This window comes from Corylus avellana, chromosome 3 (genome assembly GCF_965113065.1).
Source record: "Corylus avellana chromosome 3, dhCorAvel1.hap1.2, whole genome shotgun sequence".
Lineage (NCBI taxonomy): Eukaryota > Viridiplantae > Streptophyta > Magnoliopsida > Fagales > Betulaceae > Corylus > Corylus avellana.
Window position 1 is genome coordinate 35,701,904 of NC_142492.1, and position 14,079 is coordinate 35,715,982.

At 36.1% G+C, this 14,079-nt stretch overlaps 3 protein-coding genes across 5 annotated transcripts; 2 read left to right on the forward strand and 1 right to left on the reverse strand.

The window, feature by feature from the left end:
- Nucleotides 1-571: 571 nt before the first annotated feature.
- Nucleotides 572-4,275, forward strand: LOC132176279 (UPF0235 protein At5g63440). Of its 2 annotated transcripts, none has more exons than XM_059588440.2 (7): nt 572-809; nt 1,512-1,626; nt 1,960-2,113; nt 2,400-2,496; nt 3,206-3,294; nt 3,393-3,461; nt 4,089-4,275. In XM_059588440.2, exons 1-7 carry the CDS (start codon nt 695-697, stop codon nt 4,146-4,148), a joined length of 699 nt encoding a protein of 232 aa, XP_059444423.1. In that variant the 5' UTR covers nt 572-694; the 3' UTR covers nt 4,149-4,275. The 2 variants fall into 2 exon arrangements, with proteins under 2 accessions (XP_059444423.1, XP_059444424.1); XM_059588441.2 differs by having other exon boundaries at nt 721-809; nt 1,520-1,626.
- A 1,019-nt stretch (nt 4,276-5,294) lies between these two features.
- On the reverse strand, nt 5,295-8,016 carry LOC132176280 (large ribosomal subunit protein uL22y). The gene is made up of 7 exons (XM_059588442.2): nt 7,913-8,016; nt 7,702-7,738; nt 7,341-7,381; nt 6,049-6,279; nt 5,856-5,958; nt 5,695-5,762; nt 5,295-5,518 (listed from the first exon to the last, which is right to left on the reverse strand). The coding sequence occupies exons 1-7, from the start codon at nt 7,913-7,915 to the stop codon at nt 5,453-5,455; spliced, it is 549 nt and encodes a 182-aa protein (XP_059444425.1). The 5' UTR covers nt 7,916-8,016; the 3' UTR covers nt 5,295-5,452.
- Nucleotides 8,017-8,193: 177 nt separating this feature from the next.
- On the forward strand, nt 8,194-11,627 carry LOC132176278 (SWI/SNF complex component SNF12 homolog). 2 transcript variants are annotated; one of them, XM_059588438.2, is made up of 3 exons: nt 8,194-8,287; nt 8,446-10,305; nt 11,293-11,627. In XM_059588438.2, the coding sequence occupies exons 2-3, from the start codon at nt 8,756-8,758 to the stop codon at nt 11,360-11,362; spliced, it is 1,620 nt and encodes a 539-aa protein (XP_059444421.2). In that variant the 5' UTR covers nt 8,194-8,287; nt 8,446-8,755; the 3' UTR covers nt 11,363-11,627. The 2 variants fall into 2 exon arrangements, with proteins under 2 accessions (XP_059444421.2, XP_059444422.2); XM_059588439.2 differs by having other exon boundaries at nt 8,480-10,305.
- The last annotated feature ends 2,452 nt before the right edge of the window (nt 11,628-14,079 follow it).

Below are 14,079 nucleotides of genomic sequence, written 5' to 3' on the forward strand. Positions count from 1 at the left end.
TCACAATGACCAAATTACTCTCAAATCCTAATGGCTTACTAACCCTAATAACTCTTTTAACAGTATTAAATTGACATATGTACTTAGAGCACTTAATTATCATATGTATCATGCTCTGTTTGCATGAAAATTACGTACTTTCATAATATACGTCAATTTAATAGATCAAGTTAAAATGCTTTAAGGAAGAAAACAACTTTGCCCTAGATAGACATAAAAAAAGGTTGACATTATATAAAGAGAAATAACATCTTACAAATATATCATAACACTGACTTAACAAGGTCTAATACTTATTTGGTTATTAAATATTGCCACGTCAACTTTCTAAAATTTTTATGTGGTATGTAACATTTTTTTTTCTAATGCTATTTAGTCTATTGTTATATGATTGTCGTATATTAAAATTGAAAATGACAGTAAAAATTAGCAATTAATTTTATTTTTTTACAAGTGACGATCCATTGAAATTTTTAATATCATATTATAAAATTATATGGCAGTGTAATAATCTACTAAATAAATAATAAATCTCCTCAAGTTTTCGCCTCCGAAAAACAAGAATCTCCTAAAGTTACCCAAAATAGAAATCCGGATAATATAGAAACGACACGGCCATCGATACTGTTCTCCTTGCCAAGAATAGCCCAGACGACCTTATAGAAGAAGAAGAAGAAGAAGAAGAAGCAAAGAAATGCCGAAGAGAACAACGCATACGTACTCGAGCGAGGACGCGGCTCCGGATGGACCGGACTCCGATCTCTTCGTCTACTACTGCAAGCACTGTGGCTCTCACGTCCTCATAACAGGTTCTTATTCTCTCTCTAATTCTAATTCTCTGTTTGATTCCAGAGAAAACTGTTGGCAAATCAGATGATCTAAACCCTACGCTTCGATTTCCCCCTCAGCTTATTTCTTCTGCTGTCTATCACCCTATGTAATAGTAGTTCTTAACCACATGAATCTGTGTGTGTGACATCACCACGACGTCGGTTTGTTTTTAATAACAATTAACCGGAAATAAGGTCCTTAAAGAGCTCTCAAAAGTTCGTTCTTTATGTGCAGATAATGACCAGGGTAAGCCCAGGTCAAATCATGATTGATTTTCCCTAATTTTTGCCCTAAATTGTATTGCAATTGTGCACTGGCTTTGGATGAAGTTCATTTAGTGTGGTATTGTTATATAGAACAGGAAATTAATTTCGCATTTGGATGATAGGGCTTCAATTATTTCAACATGTTGCATTCCTGCTAACAACGAGAAGTTTCACATGCACTCATTAAGTTCAATATATTACAGTCTCAACACAACTTCAGAGGCAGATTGTATTTGATTAATGTATAGTGAATAGCGGTTAACTATGTGTAGACGCTTTGATACTTTCATTATCTTACACATTGCATCGTCTTCAAGTTTTTTTTTAGATGAATGAGTAATCTTTACGCATCCTTGTAGCATTCTTAGTTTGATCTAGGACATTTGTTCCATACTGAAGCATATTTTTTATAAGATACCCAGTTGCAGAAAATGCCCAAAAGGAAGACTGACAAAGCATATGTGTTAGACAAGAACAAGCATCTTGCGAGGTTGAACATTAACGAGGCAGGAAAAGTTCTCTTGAAACGGTAATTTAATTACCTATAAAGGGTTTTGTGCATTATATTTCTTTTCCAACTTTTTAGATCGATTGAACATTTTGCGCTTTTCCTGAGTTTTTTTATTATTATTTATTTTTATTTTTAAATATGATGTGTATTATTTCTAAACTAATGTAAGTTTAACTTAGGGCTAAATGCACATTCATGTAGTTTATTACAATAGTTATTTTGTCTTGAGATTGTCTACTGAGCACATTATGTTTTTGAATCAATAAGTTATTTGTAATTATCATTTTTTTTGAGTTATTAGTATACATGCATTTAGAGCTCATAGCTATGCTCTGGATATTTCTTATTCAGGGGTGAAGGGAAACTGGAGAAGCAATTCCGTATGAACTGTATGGGTTGTGGGCTCTTTGTCTGCTACCGCTCGGAAGAAGATCTGGAATTTGCTTCTTTTGTTTATGTTATTGATGGTGCACTTAGTACAGTTGCTGCTGAAACTAACCCACAGGTATAAGAAATTGTTATAAAGGCTTATTGTCATCCATCCTCTGTAGGCTTGAATGTAGAAAATAGTTGAAATGTAGACCATTGCTGTCAGTAATTACATTAATCAATAATTTGGAGCCAATAGCCTCGTTAGTGGTGATTTGTAGTCAATAGCTGAGCAACTTGAGTTGCTGCATGCATGTATATGTTCACTTGCTCTGCAAGTGATTCTCAGTCTTAAATTATGAATAAACATATGAATTTACACTTTAAAATCCACCTTATTTACTTTTTGGTGTGTGCTGTAGGATGCTCCTGTTCCACCCTGTATATCACAGTTAGAAGGAGGGCTTGTTCAAGTTGCTATAGAAGTTGAAGACCGTGCCCAACGCTCAGCCATCACAAGTAATGAAATGTTCTCTCATTTAACATGCATTGCTTCTGCAGCAAAAGTTTGAAAAGATTTGATATTTTTCTGGGTAAACTCAGCCATAACCTTTCCATGCAATGGTTTGATCAAATCATCCAGTTGCTGATAATTTAGTTGACTCATAATGTGCATGCATTTTCTAAATTTTAAATTTATTAATCAGTTGGTGCAAATCTAGTCATTGCCTTTCCTATCAAATGGTTTTGAAGTGGTTTAGTCCCTTCTCAGAGGTACATGCCTTGGGTTTAATACTTCAACAATAGTCCTCAAAGTCAACCTGCAAGAGTGGGCCTTTGAAGTGGAAACTTAGGAAAAGACAGTGATCCAGGGACTATTGCTCGATGCGTGTCTGCCCCAAGCATCATTGCTTGGCTTTTATCTCAAATTTCTAGGGCTTGTCCAACATTTTCTTAATGTTGGTGCAGACAACTCATCAACATAATATGTTTTGCCTAATTGGGCGCAAGCTATAGATCTGTGTGTGTATATATAAGTATGCATGTTTGTGTGTGCGCACGTGTTATGTGTATATATATAGGGTTTACAACATCATAATTGTTTTTTTCTGGTAGTCTTGCACATATTACCCTTCAACTTCCTCTGCCCAAAATCTGAACATTTTCACTAATTTATGTTAACAATCAAGCATTGCTCTTAACTGGTAATTCTTATGCTTCATGCCAGGAGTGAATGCTGATGATGTTCGTGTTACTGTGGCTGCACCTGCAGCCCGTGGGGAAGCTAACAATGAACTGTTGGAATTCATGGGCAAAGTATGCCTCCTATTCATCTTAGGCAATGAAGTTGATCCCACATTTTTGTTAACCTTTAAACGTCTAGTTAATCATAAACACATTTCCTTTGTACCCAGGTGTTGGGTCTGAGACTGAGCCAGATGACTCTTCAGAGAGGGTGGAATAACAAATCAAAACTCCTTGTGGTGAGTTAAATTAAATTTTCCTTTGTTTCTATCTGTATGAAAGGCAGAGGTATTAGGTTTTGCTCATTAGATGGTGAGTAATTTCATATTTTTGATAACCGTAGACTTTCTCATGGCTGACATGTTAACACCATCGTGCTGAATCTGTGTCCTACTTTTCAAGATAACAATGCTCCCACCACCCCTATCCTCCATATGGTTTATGCTCGCCCTGTTAATTCAGTTAGGTAGATTCCAATAATCAAGGATAAGAGAGGCAGATTTGCTTTTTTAACCTTTTTTTTTTTTTTTCGCTTATCAAATTAGCCAAATATCACTTTTTTATGAGTAGCCAAAATGCATTAATGGGAAAACAGATGTGCACTAGATATAGGATACACTTTTAACTGCTTTTGTGGTTCAAGGGTGTGTACATATCCCAATAGCAAACAACTGTCTTACCTGGTATGTAGGCCCTTAATGCGACTATAGAAGAGGCTGCATTAGTTGATTTGTTTAAGTTGCATTATCTGCACTCTCTTTTTGTTCATTTTGCCATTTCTGTACTCTATTTTTGAGTGAGGCACATTTTAAGGTTCTTTGCTAAGACGTTATGCCAAGTCTATTAACTTTTGATGATTATATTAGGTGGAAGATTTGTCTGCTAGACAGGTGTATGAGAAACTTCTGGAAGCTGTGCAACCTTGAAGATCCTTTTTGGTGCAAGAGTCTTTGATTGTTTTGTGTTGGCAGTAATGAGCCGTTCTGTAATCCAAATATACCGTCATTCAACTTCATTAAGTTTAATGATTCTTTCTGTCCGTGTGCTTTTTTACCCTAGACATTCTTAAGGGCTTCTGGTTGAATTAATTTTCTGCTTTTATTTTTCCCCCTCCCAAGTGATGGGAGGATTTATTGTGGGGTGGTGTCTCATCAAAATTCATAGGATCTCACCCATCTTTTAAATAAGGTAAGATAGTATTTACGGTAAATAGGCGTTTCAAAGGTGCTCTTAAAAAATCGAATTTTTTTTGTGCCGTAGAAATTTTTTTGGTCACATTTCATGTAGCCTTTTCAATGGCTTAGATATAATTTCAAGATTCTCATGAGAGAAAAATTAAATTTGGCCCATTAAAACAATTACAAGAGATGTGCTCTAGTTTCTTCAGGGCGCTTAGTTCATTTAATCTTATTTGGAACATGAGTTTATCTTTGAGTTAAATAATTTGTTTAATTATTTTTTGAAAAAACTCGAACTTATTTACGAATTGCACAATTAACTTGCTTATTCATTAAATAAAGTAAATATTATGATTATTATTATTTTTTCATAAATTCATACTAATTATTATTGTTAACATTTTATGATTTAGTTAATTAAATAATTAACTTGAATCTCAAATAATCTATTTTTTAAAAATACGTACGCACTATCACAATAATTCAAACTAAAAACAAAAACAATAATTCAAGCTATCTACTATATTAGAAAGACAATTTACGTTCACTTAAAATTCACTAAATATGAAATTAAAATAATATTAAAAATAAAGTTATATATGAATTTATACAAGAATAGCCTATTTAATTTTGTGTTTAAGCTTGGCTTATTTATTAATGCAAGTTGAGTTATACAAACATAAACGAACTAATTAATTTAGAGACCCGAGGGCACCTAAGCCAAATCCAATCCCTTAAATAATTCAAGGGAAATTCTTCTTTCTACTGGGTTGGGGCTAGGTGGTTAAAAGCCCCGAGAAGAACAATTTGTGGTGTACTTTCAACACCATCCGAAATTCCAAGTACTACTCATCAGCACAATGTGAAATGAAACCTTGCCCAGAGGAAGACAAATATTTAAAATGATTTGCATTAAGCTCCCAAAACAAAATACAAGAATCTCTCAAGACAAACTGAGTTTATAGCACTTCATTAAATAAGACAGACAAAAATGTTCTCATGAAATAACTAAGAAAGAAGAACACTGAAAATACGGTCTACAACTCTGCATCTCAAGAAGAAGCACCACTACGTAGGGTTTGAGTCTTTGATTTCTTAGGAGCCAACTGAGTCTCAGGCTGCAAAATTAGTGGAAACATTGAATAATGTCATACAACTTGTGACAAATTTCCAGACTATCATAAACAAGATACAAGTGCACAAGAAAGTTTTTCAAATAAAAGGAAGTACTTTCACACTGAAAAACACCAAGCACATCGATTTTCTTCAGAAAGAAGATATTGTCTCAAATTACCTCTTTTTTGACAGGTTCTTCCTTTTCTGACAAAGTCAATTCAATGTGGCATGGAGATGACATGTACGCTGCCGAAAGAATTTATAGGTAAATATAAAAGTTGACACTAAGTACAGAGAAAAGATAACCCAACGCAGCAATGGACAAGAAGAAGCACTCACGGTTAATTCTTCCATGTGCACGGTATGTGCGACGCCTTTGCTTCTGGGCTTGATTTACCTGGATGTGAGATATGTGAAGTGAATCCACATCCAACCCTTTCACCTAGAGAATAGTTGACAACACGAACATGTGGTGGTTAGCCAACAGAAATGGAACCAAAATAACAAGAATTCAAGTTAAAACATTACAAACCTCGGCATTACTCTCAGCATTCTTCAGCAAATCCAGAATAAACTTTGCAGACTTCGCAGGCCAGCGTCCTTGTCCATTGGAATGGCGGTTCTTAGCTTGTGCCGTTCGCCCAACTCCACGACAAAAGCGCCGGAATGGAATGGCTTGCTTGTGGGCCAAAACATCCTCCAAATACCTTTTGGCCTTGATCAGAGGCAACTTTCGAATTGCAAAGGCTGTCTCCCTTGTGTTCTATATAAGGAGAGGTGAAATGAATCTTAGTACATACACATTAAAAAGACAATAACTCACCAGAAGCAAACAGAATATTATGCAAAGGAGCCATACATGATGTCATAGCTAGTAAAATATGAACCATCATTCCAACATATATAGAACTTAGTGTCAAAACTTCTAGAGGCAATAATTGCATGACAATCAGGTACAAACATTTGTATGCTTTACTGCATCCACTACTCCGCCAAATCTTAAATTCTGCAATTTAAGCTCTATAAAATTAATCAGAACTATCATAACAGCTTCCTTATGCGGCATAACTAAGAAAGAGGGCACTTTAAAATTGGTAAGATGATGGAATGACAACGCTTATTTGTAAAGCCCTAGCCATGTGTTACACTAGATATCACTTCTTCTTATGGCTCAAAGAGGCAGGAAGTTCACTATTCAGGTAACTTTGTAAAATGATTGAACAAGATTCTAGAATGGGCTATGGAAAGTTGCTCGTCTCATTAAGGAAAGCAAAATACCATGGGTACCTAAGACTGCCATTTTCTTTTTCATATCATCACCCAGCAGACTTTAGTTCTCCCTGCTTGATGATGACATTATGTCAGTTCTCACATTCACCTTTTCCCCCCCTCTCCTTTGGTTCTCTCTTTTGTACTCTGGTTAAGGAGTACGTTCCATCTTTGCATTTTTCTTGACATTCCACCATTTTCTAATGAAATCATTGTTTTTTTGGCAGAAGGCAGGAAGAAAGAGGCATTTTTGTGCGAAGATTCATGAAGTAACATTTCTCACCTTCTTCAGAAGACAAGAAAATGGAACTTATTCCGGTAATTACAGAATCAGAATGAGAGTATACCATCTGATAATAAGTTTTTGCCAGAAGAAAACCTACTATCTGATAATAAGTTTTTGCGAGTAGAAAACCCACAGAGGCTTATCCAATAACCATGCAAGTAGGTTTCCACCAAAAAATAACCCCCTTCAGCAGACAATACAAGCAATTATATCAAAACAAACTCTATACAGACAACAGAGATATTTAAGAAAGCTGGCCAAACGGGTACCTTAAAATGAACTCGGAGATCGGATCCTCTTGCTTTGCAGGCTGAAAACACATGACCAGAAAGTAACATGTCAGATTTCCATTGTAGAAAGAGTAGTTGCTTGCAGAACTAAAGGAAAATCAATAATTTTTTAATCTCAAATTTTATTCTGATGTTTAGCCAAAAATTAACAACAAAACCCAACCAAGCTTTAAGAGTATGTACACACTTTTTTTTCATGTACAAGGAAAATGGAAAATTCTACAATCAAAACATAAGCTTTCTTCATTATCCAGCATTTTCTTAGCTACCAAACAAATACCCAAATAAAATTCAATGAAACTAGAATTGAAAGGTGAAAAAAACTTAAAAATCAACATACACTTGGTGGGGTTGTCTGGCTCCCTCGAATACTTCACCTGAAAAGTGAATACAACACATTCAGCGAGAAATCAAGAGCAAAAACCAAAGCTTTTGATAAGTAAAGTTCGCCTTCATTACTATTATTAGCTTTTCCGATTCAGCAAACAAGAAAAGCACTTTCCAAATGCTTAAACAAAGAGAACCAAAAATCGATTAGATGAGAAACTAACCATAGCTTCTGCCTCTGTTAGACGCTGCCTTCCCAAATCCCAGCAAAAATAAGGTTAGAGAGGGTCTCAGAGATATAAGAGGGCTAGTGAAACCCTAGAGGTGACGCTAGGGTTTACGTGTTTATATTGGGTGTGGGCTTGGGCGGGCTAATATTTATTTAGGTTGGTCCAAAATGGAAGCCCATATCTATTCGAATTGGGCTTTTCTCGTTAGAAACTCATCACTCTAAATGAGGGCACTTTCGTCACTCTATCAATTAAAAAAACAAGTGCTGCGAGAAAGAGAGCTCTACCTCTGAGGAAGAGAAGAGAACCACTCTGGCTTCGTTGGCGATCTCTAAGCAGAGAAAACGAGAAGTGGAGCGAAACGGACCGGTAAGAACGTTTCGTTTCTCTTACTCTTTAGCAATTTTTTTTTTCCCTTTTATGTGTATGGGTATGTCTATCATTCATATTCTTTTTCGTAATTAGCTTCGCTTTTTGAATTGAAGTTTAAATTTTTAAGGCAATTTGTTGGGGTTCATTGTGCTCAGCTTATGATTCTAGATCTGGGTTTTGCCTGTGAAGTTAGGGGATTCCTTAAAAAAGGTACAAAAAACGACGCCGTGGGGGAATTCTTTGTTGGAATTCAGGAAATTTCATGGTGTACGCTGAATTTAACCTTTGATTGCTGAAAATTTCGGTTAAAGTTCAATTGGGCAAAATAAAGCTTGGATTTTGGTTTTAGTATGCTTAAATTAGGGCTTCAGGAGGCTTAAATTTAAAGTTTTGTGGATTTTGACGGTGTAGTTTGGTCCCTGAAGGATTGGGATTGTTAGGTTGTGGTGATAGACATCGATTTCAATGAATAATAATAACCCCAAGAAGAATGTTGGGGCGCCAGTCCCTTTTGGCAACTCTGGGGCAGTTCCACAATCTATGCCCGTGAACCACCAACCCCCCCATCTGCTCTCTCAGTCACAAGCTCAGAGCCAAGGGGGGTCTCACTTTCCGGGCCACTTTCAGCTGTCTGAGCCTCAGACTCAGGCACTTGCGTATGCGCAGGCTCATGCTCAAGCCCAAGCTCAGGCTGCCCATGCCCAATTCCAAGCTCAGTTACAAGCTCAAGCCCAGTTGCATACGGGAAATACTAGTAATGCAGGCGTACCAACGCCTTCTGTTTTGACGCCTGGTACTGGGAGTGCGAAGAGGACAGCTCAAAAGCCACCTTCTCGGCCTCCGGGTTCATCCAATGCCAACGCAGGTTCACCGTATAAGACCATGGAGCTGACCCCAGCTGCCCGTAGAAAGAAGCGGAAGTTACCGGAGAAGCAAATACCGGACAAAGTGGCTGCACTTCTGCCAGAGTCTGCTCTTTATACTCAAATGCTTGAATTGGAGGCTCGGGTTGATGCTGCTTTGGCAAGAAAGAAGATTGACATTCAGGAGTCCCTTAAAAGCCCTTCCCGTGTTCAGAAAACACTCCGGATTTATGCTTTCAACACCTTCTCAAATCAGACGCAAACAAGTCCTGAGAAGAAGAATGAAGAGCCTCCTTCTTGGTCACTTAAGATAGTTGGGAGGATATTGGAAGATGGAAAGGATCCTGTGCTTGCTGGAATGATGCAGAAAACGAGCTCTTCATACCCAAAGTTTTCATCCTTTTTCAAGAAAATTACCATATACTTGGACCAAAACCTCTATCCAGATAACCATGTTATTCTGTGGGAGAGTGCTCGGTCGCCTGTTCTTCATGAGGGATTTGAGGTGAAGAAAAAAGGGGATAAGGAATTCACTGCAATAATAAGACTGGAAATGAACTATGTTCCTGAGAAATTTAAACTTTCAACGGCTCTGACTGAAGTTCTTGGAGTTGAGGTGGAGACACGCCCGAGAATTATTGCTGCTATTTGGCACTATGTGAAGGCCAGGAAGTTGCAGAACCCTAATGATCCTTCCTTCTTTGTATGTGATCCACCTCTTCAGAAAGTGTTTGGGGAAGAGAAGATGAAATTTGCTATGGTTATGCAGAAGATATCGCAGCATTTGACGCCCCCACTGCCTATACATTTAGAGCATAAAATCAAGCTTTCAGGAAATTGTCCTGCTGGTAGTACTTGTTATGATGTACTGGTTGATGTGCCTTTTCAATTAGAGAAGGAAATGTCTGCCTTCTTGTCAAACATCGAAAGGCACAAAGAGATTGATGCTTGTGATGAATTGATTTGTGCTTCTATAAAGAAGATTCATGAGCATCGTCGGAGGCGGGCTTTCTTTCTTGGGTTTAGTCTGTCTCCAGCAGAATTTATTAATGCTTTGATTGCTTCTCAGAGCAAGGAGCTAAAGCTTGCTGCTGGGGATGCTAGCCATAATTCAGAAAAAGAGCGCCGTTCTGATTTCTATAATCAACCATGGTAAGCTTCTGTTCTGTTTCTCATTATTTTTCTCATTTTCTGCCAACTGAATATAGTTTTTTGTCCTTTGTTTTTTGTTTTTTGTTTGTTTGATTGATTTTGGTTTTCTTGCTTTGGGTGACTAGCATTTGGTTAGGTAAATAAGAAAGGTGCAAATAATAATAATATATAAGTATTCAAATTCAGTTAGCAGTGTTTCCTTATTAATCTCATAGATTGGTTGATATAAAGTTGTACCTAGCTTTGCCATTGGTTATCTGATAGTAGTATTCTCTGGTTACAAATAGAAGTTCTCCATGTCAGACTACAGAGATCTTTGTAACTTATCAAAATGAAAAACATGAGACAGGTTTGTTACCCACGATCATATCCCTTTCATAATTTTTTGCAGTATAAAGTACCTTGATTGAATGAGTTTTTAAGTTCCTGTTTGAATTTGCTCTTCCTTCAAAAATTATTGCAAAGTAATTATGCTCCCAGAAGATTTTGATTGAGAAAATTGACTGAAAGTCTTATCAAAAAAAATAAAACCGTCTAATGATAGTCCTAATTCTTTGTTGATACTACCATGAAAAAGTTTAGTGGCTTTTCTATTGTACTGAACATGGTTGTGTTGTGTGGAAAGAACCATTTGAATTGCAGCTTAAAAAAGTGTTGTATGCAACTCCCATAACTTGAATGGATCTAGCTCATTCATAAGAAGGTTCCTTGCTGATCACAGTGCTTCATATTAGTGGATGGTGTGTACTTTTAGTTTGCTATGTATACTATCCATTCTAAATAAAATATCACCAATGATAATGTATTTTACTTTAGTCTCCAAACTAGAACAAATTAAATTGCTTTGACTTATGCTATTGCCACAAGGGCTTAATATGACATCAATGTTGAGTTATTTCTTGCGTTTCCACTTGATATCTTCCCCGTTTAAACATTTCTCCCATGAAAAGCAGTTCTCTTAATTTCTTTTTCTGGTGAAATCTTCAGGGTTGAAGATGCTGTTATTCGTTACCTGAACCGCAAGTCTGCTGGAAGTGATGCTCCTGGTAGCACTTGAGTGAGGATTTGTTGAATTGTTAGCATCTGGTTTGCATGTTTCGTGTCAATATTTCTAACATAATCCCCAGATCCTCTTTTTTTTTTTTTTTTTTCCTTCTTATTTGATATTCAATTCTTCCTTTTTCCTCCTAGGAATGTATGAGATGCTCTAGACATAGAAAAAAAAAATTTCTGTGGTTCAGGCTAGTTAATATTATGAAATGTGCTGGTTGCTGGTTCAAGGCTGCACACATGGTTCAATACTGAAAGCCTGGATTGCTTGACCTTATCTTGTCTTTTGGCTCAAGGTTGCTCACATTTGGTTGCTGGTTCATTCAACTACAGAAAACCTTGCCAGTCAAATAACCATGCATTAGGTTGAGTTGAGGTCGATGATACTTGGAACAAGAACAGAGCGTTTTCATGTAAATCACATGCATTTATGTGCCTTGGAAGTCATTTTTAAAATGCATGTGATTCTCACGTGTTTTTTAAAATATATGTGAGAATCACTTTCTTTATTAAAAATGAATACGAGAATTACATGTATTTTGGACACATGTTAGTCGAATAGTTTCGTTACTTATTTTGTTTGACATGAGTGCTACCTTCAACCTCCATATGATATATTCTCCCAATCTTGATCTTAACACGCAATTTGCTCACTGCTGGAAAATTAGGTTCATGTGGCTAAATGACCTTCCATAGTGTCATAATGTCTCCTATTTTCTTTTTCCCCTCCATTTGAGACTTTTCTTAGCTACTGGTATTGTGGAGGCTGTCATGCCCAAACATGGGAGGGAGTTTCTACCTGCACAACGGGTTGGCTCCCTGCTAAGACAGTACTTCACTTTTCAAACAGAAAAGCTTCTCTCACATGCTCCTGTCCAAAGAGGAAGGAGCCAATTGTAGAGATCTCTGTTCAATCTGATATATGGCATGTAGAGTTTAAACTATCAGCTTAATATGTAAAAATAATATACATTTTGAATAATGTCAACTTAATATTTCTTCTAATTCAATTGGAATGAAAACTTTATTCCATCAAATATTTGAAGCCTCCAATAATTCACTTGCTCTACTAATCCCACGTTTACACGTCATCTACTAGGCCGTAGGACAAAATACTACATAGTAGTGCAAGATTAAAGAGTTCCAAATTCTTGTAATGCACAACTTGATGTCTTCAATTCTATGGCTAAAAATAGAGTGAGTTTTGCGATAATCCAGGATTAAAAAAGCTCTAATTGATTTACAAGAAATCTCCTCCAAACAGTATATCAATCCCCTTGGTCCCACTACTTCTTCAATGCTTCACATTGCTTGTCACCTAATTTAATAATGGCTCACAACTTTTTATTTTTTATTTTTTATTTTTTTGTCGTGATCTTGATTGAATGTGGAACTCCCATTTTTCTTTCAACCCTGGAGAGTCAGGAATTGATTTTAGTGTATTGGTTGTGGTAGGAAGAAGAGAGTCTTAGTGCAGTGTTCATATCAAAATCATTTTTTAAAGAAAAATATTTGGAATATTACAACTTTTTTTTTTTTACATATAAATTTATGCGATAATCATCCGTCATGTAATAAATAAAATTTGATAGACAAATTTAATTGTTTAATAGCTGATGTAGTAGTTCACTTGAGTATCATGATAATTATTAATAAAAATTATAATACTTTTCTGTAAATAGGTTTATAATTAGGTAACCACCACTCTATGGTGGGTAATGCTAAAGAGAATGCACGCTAGCCAAATTTTTATTTTTATTTTTTATAATTAAAAATATTTTTTAAAAAAATTTTGGCTGGCGTGCGCATTCCGTGTATCATGACCCCTCCATGGTACTCTACTCCAGTAATATTATGAAAAATAAACGTGCAGCCATTTATTAGGTAGATGTTTGGGGACCATCAAACCTAGTGATTGAACAATAGTTTTCATAAATGGTGATTCAAAACAATTCAGCAATTTGAACAATAAATGTAAAAGAGTTTTTATGTTATCCACTTACCTAAATATGTCTCACGCAGTTTGCATTTATGTTCAAACAGGTAAACTTCATAAAAAATCTCTCAAATTTGCTATAGAGATAAATTTATGATTATTCAGATTTAGTGGGATACTACTTGTTTTTGAGGTTTTTTTTTTTTTTTCTTTTTTCAAGAAAAAAAAAAGAAAAAAGAGTGCTGGGATAGTACTTTAGTGGTGGGATTATGGTTGGTTTTATTTATTTATTATTCTTCAATGCAGGGAAGGGGGAGTGGGACTACCATGGACCATGGTTATCATGTTTGACCTCCAGACGAAAGAGTTTAAAGCCCTGGTCGCATATAGCACAATAGCACATGTGCAAGCAAGTTGCCCAATGCCCATATATAAATATATTGAAGCAATAATATTGCAGCCCTACAGATTCTGGCATGGGCATGTGGGAGATTAGGGGGTGGTTTGGGCGTAGTTTGGTAACCGACGGTTTAGTGATCAGGAATTATAGTAAAAATTGATTGATGTCAATTACGTGAGAAAAAATTAAGATTTTTAGTATGAAAAAGTGAAAATATTTTATTTTGTAGTAATTTTTTATTTAAATAATAGTAAAAAATAAAAATATTAAAAATTAAATTTCTTGAATAAATAGTAAAAAGCTATTGCCAAACGATGCCGGCCCGGAAGTCCTTTGCTGGTGGTCGTAGGAAATTCTTTTGCAGATTTTGTTGGAACACAAGTTGTCG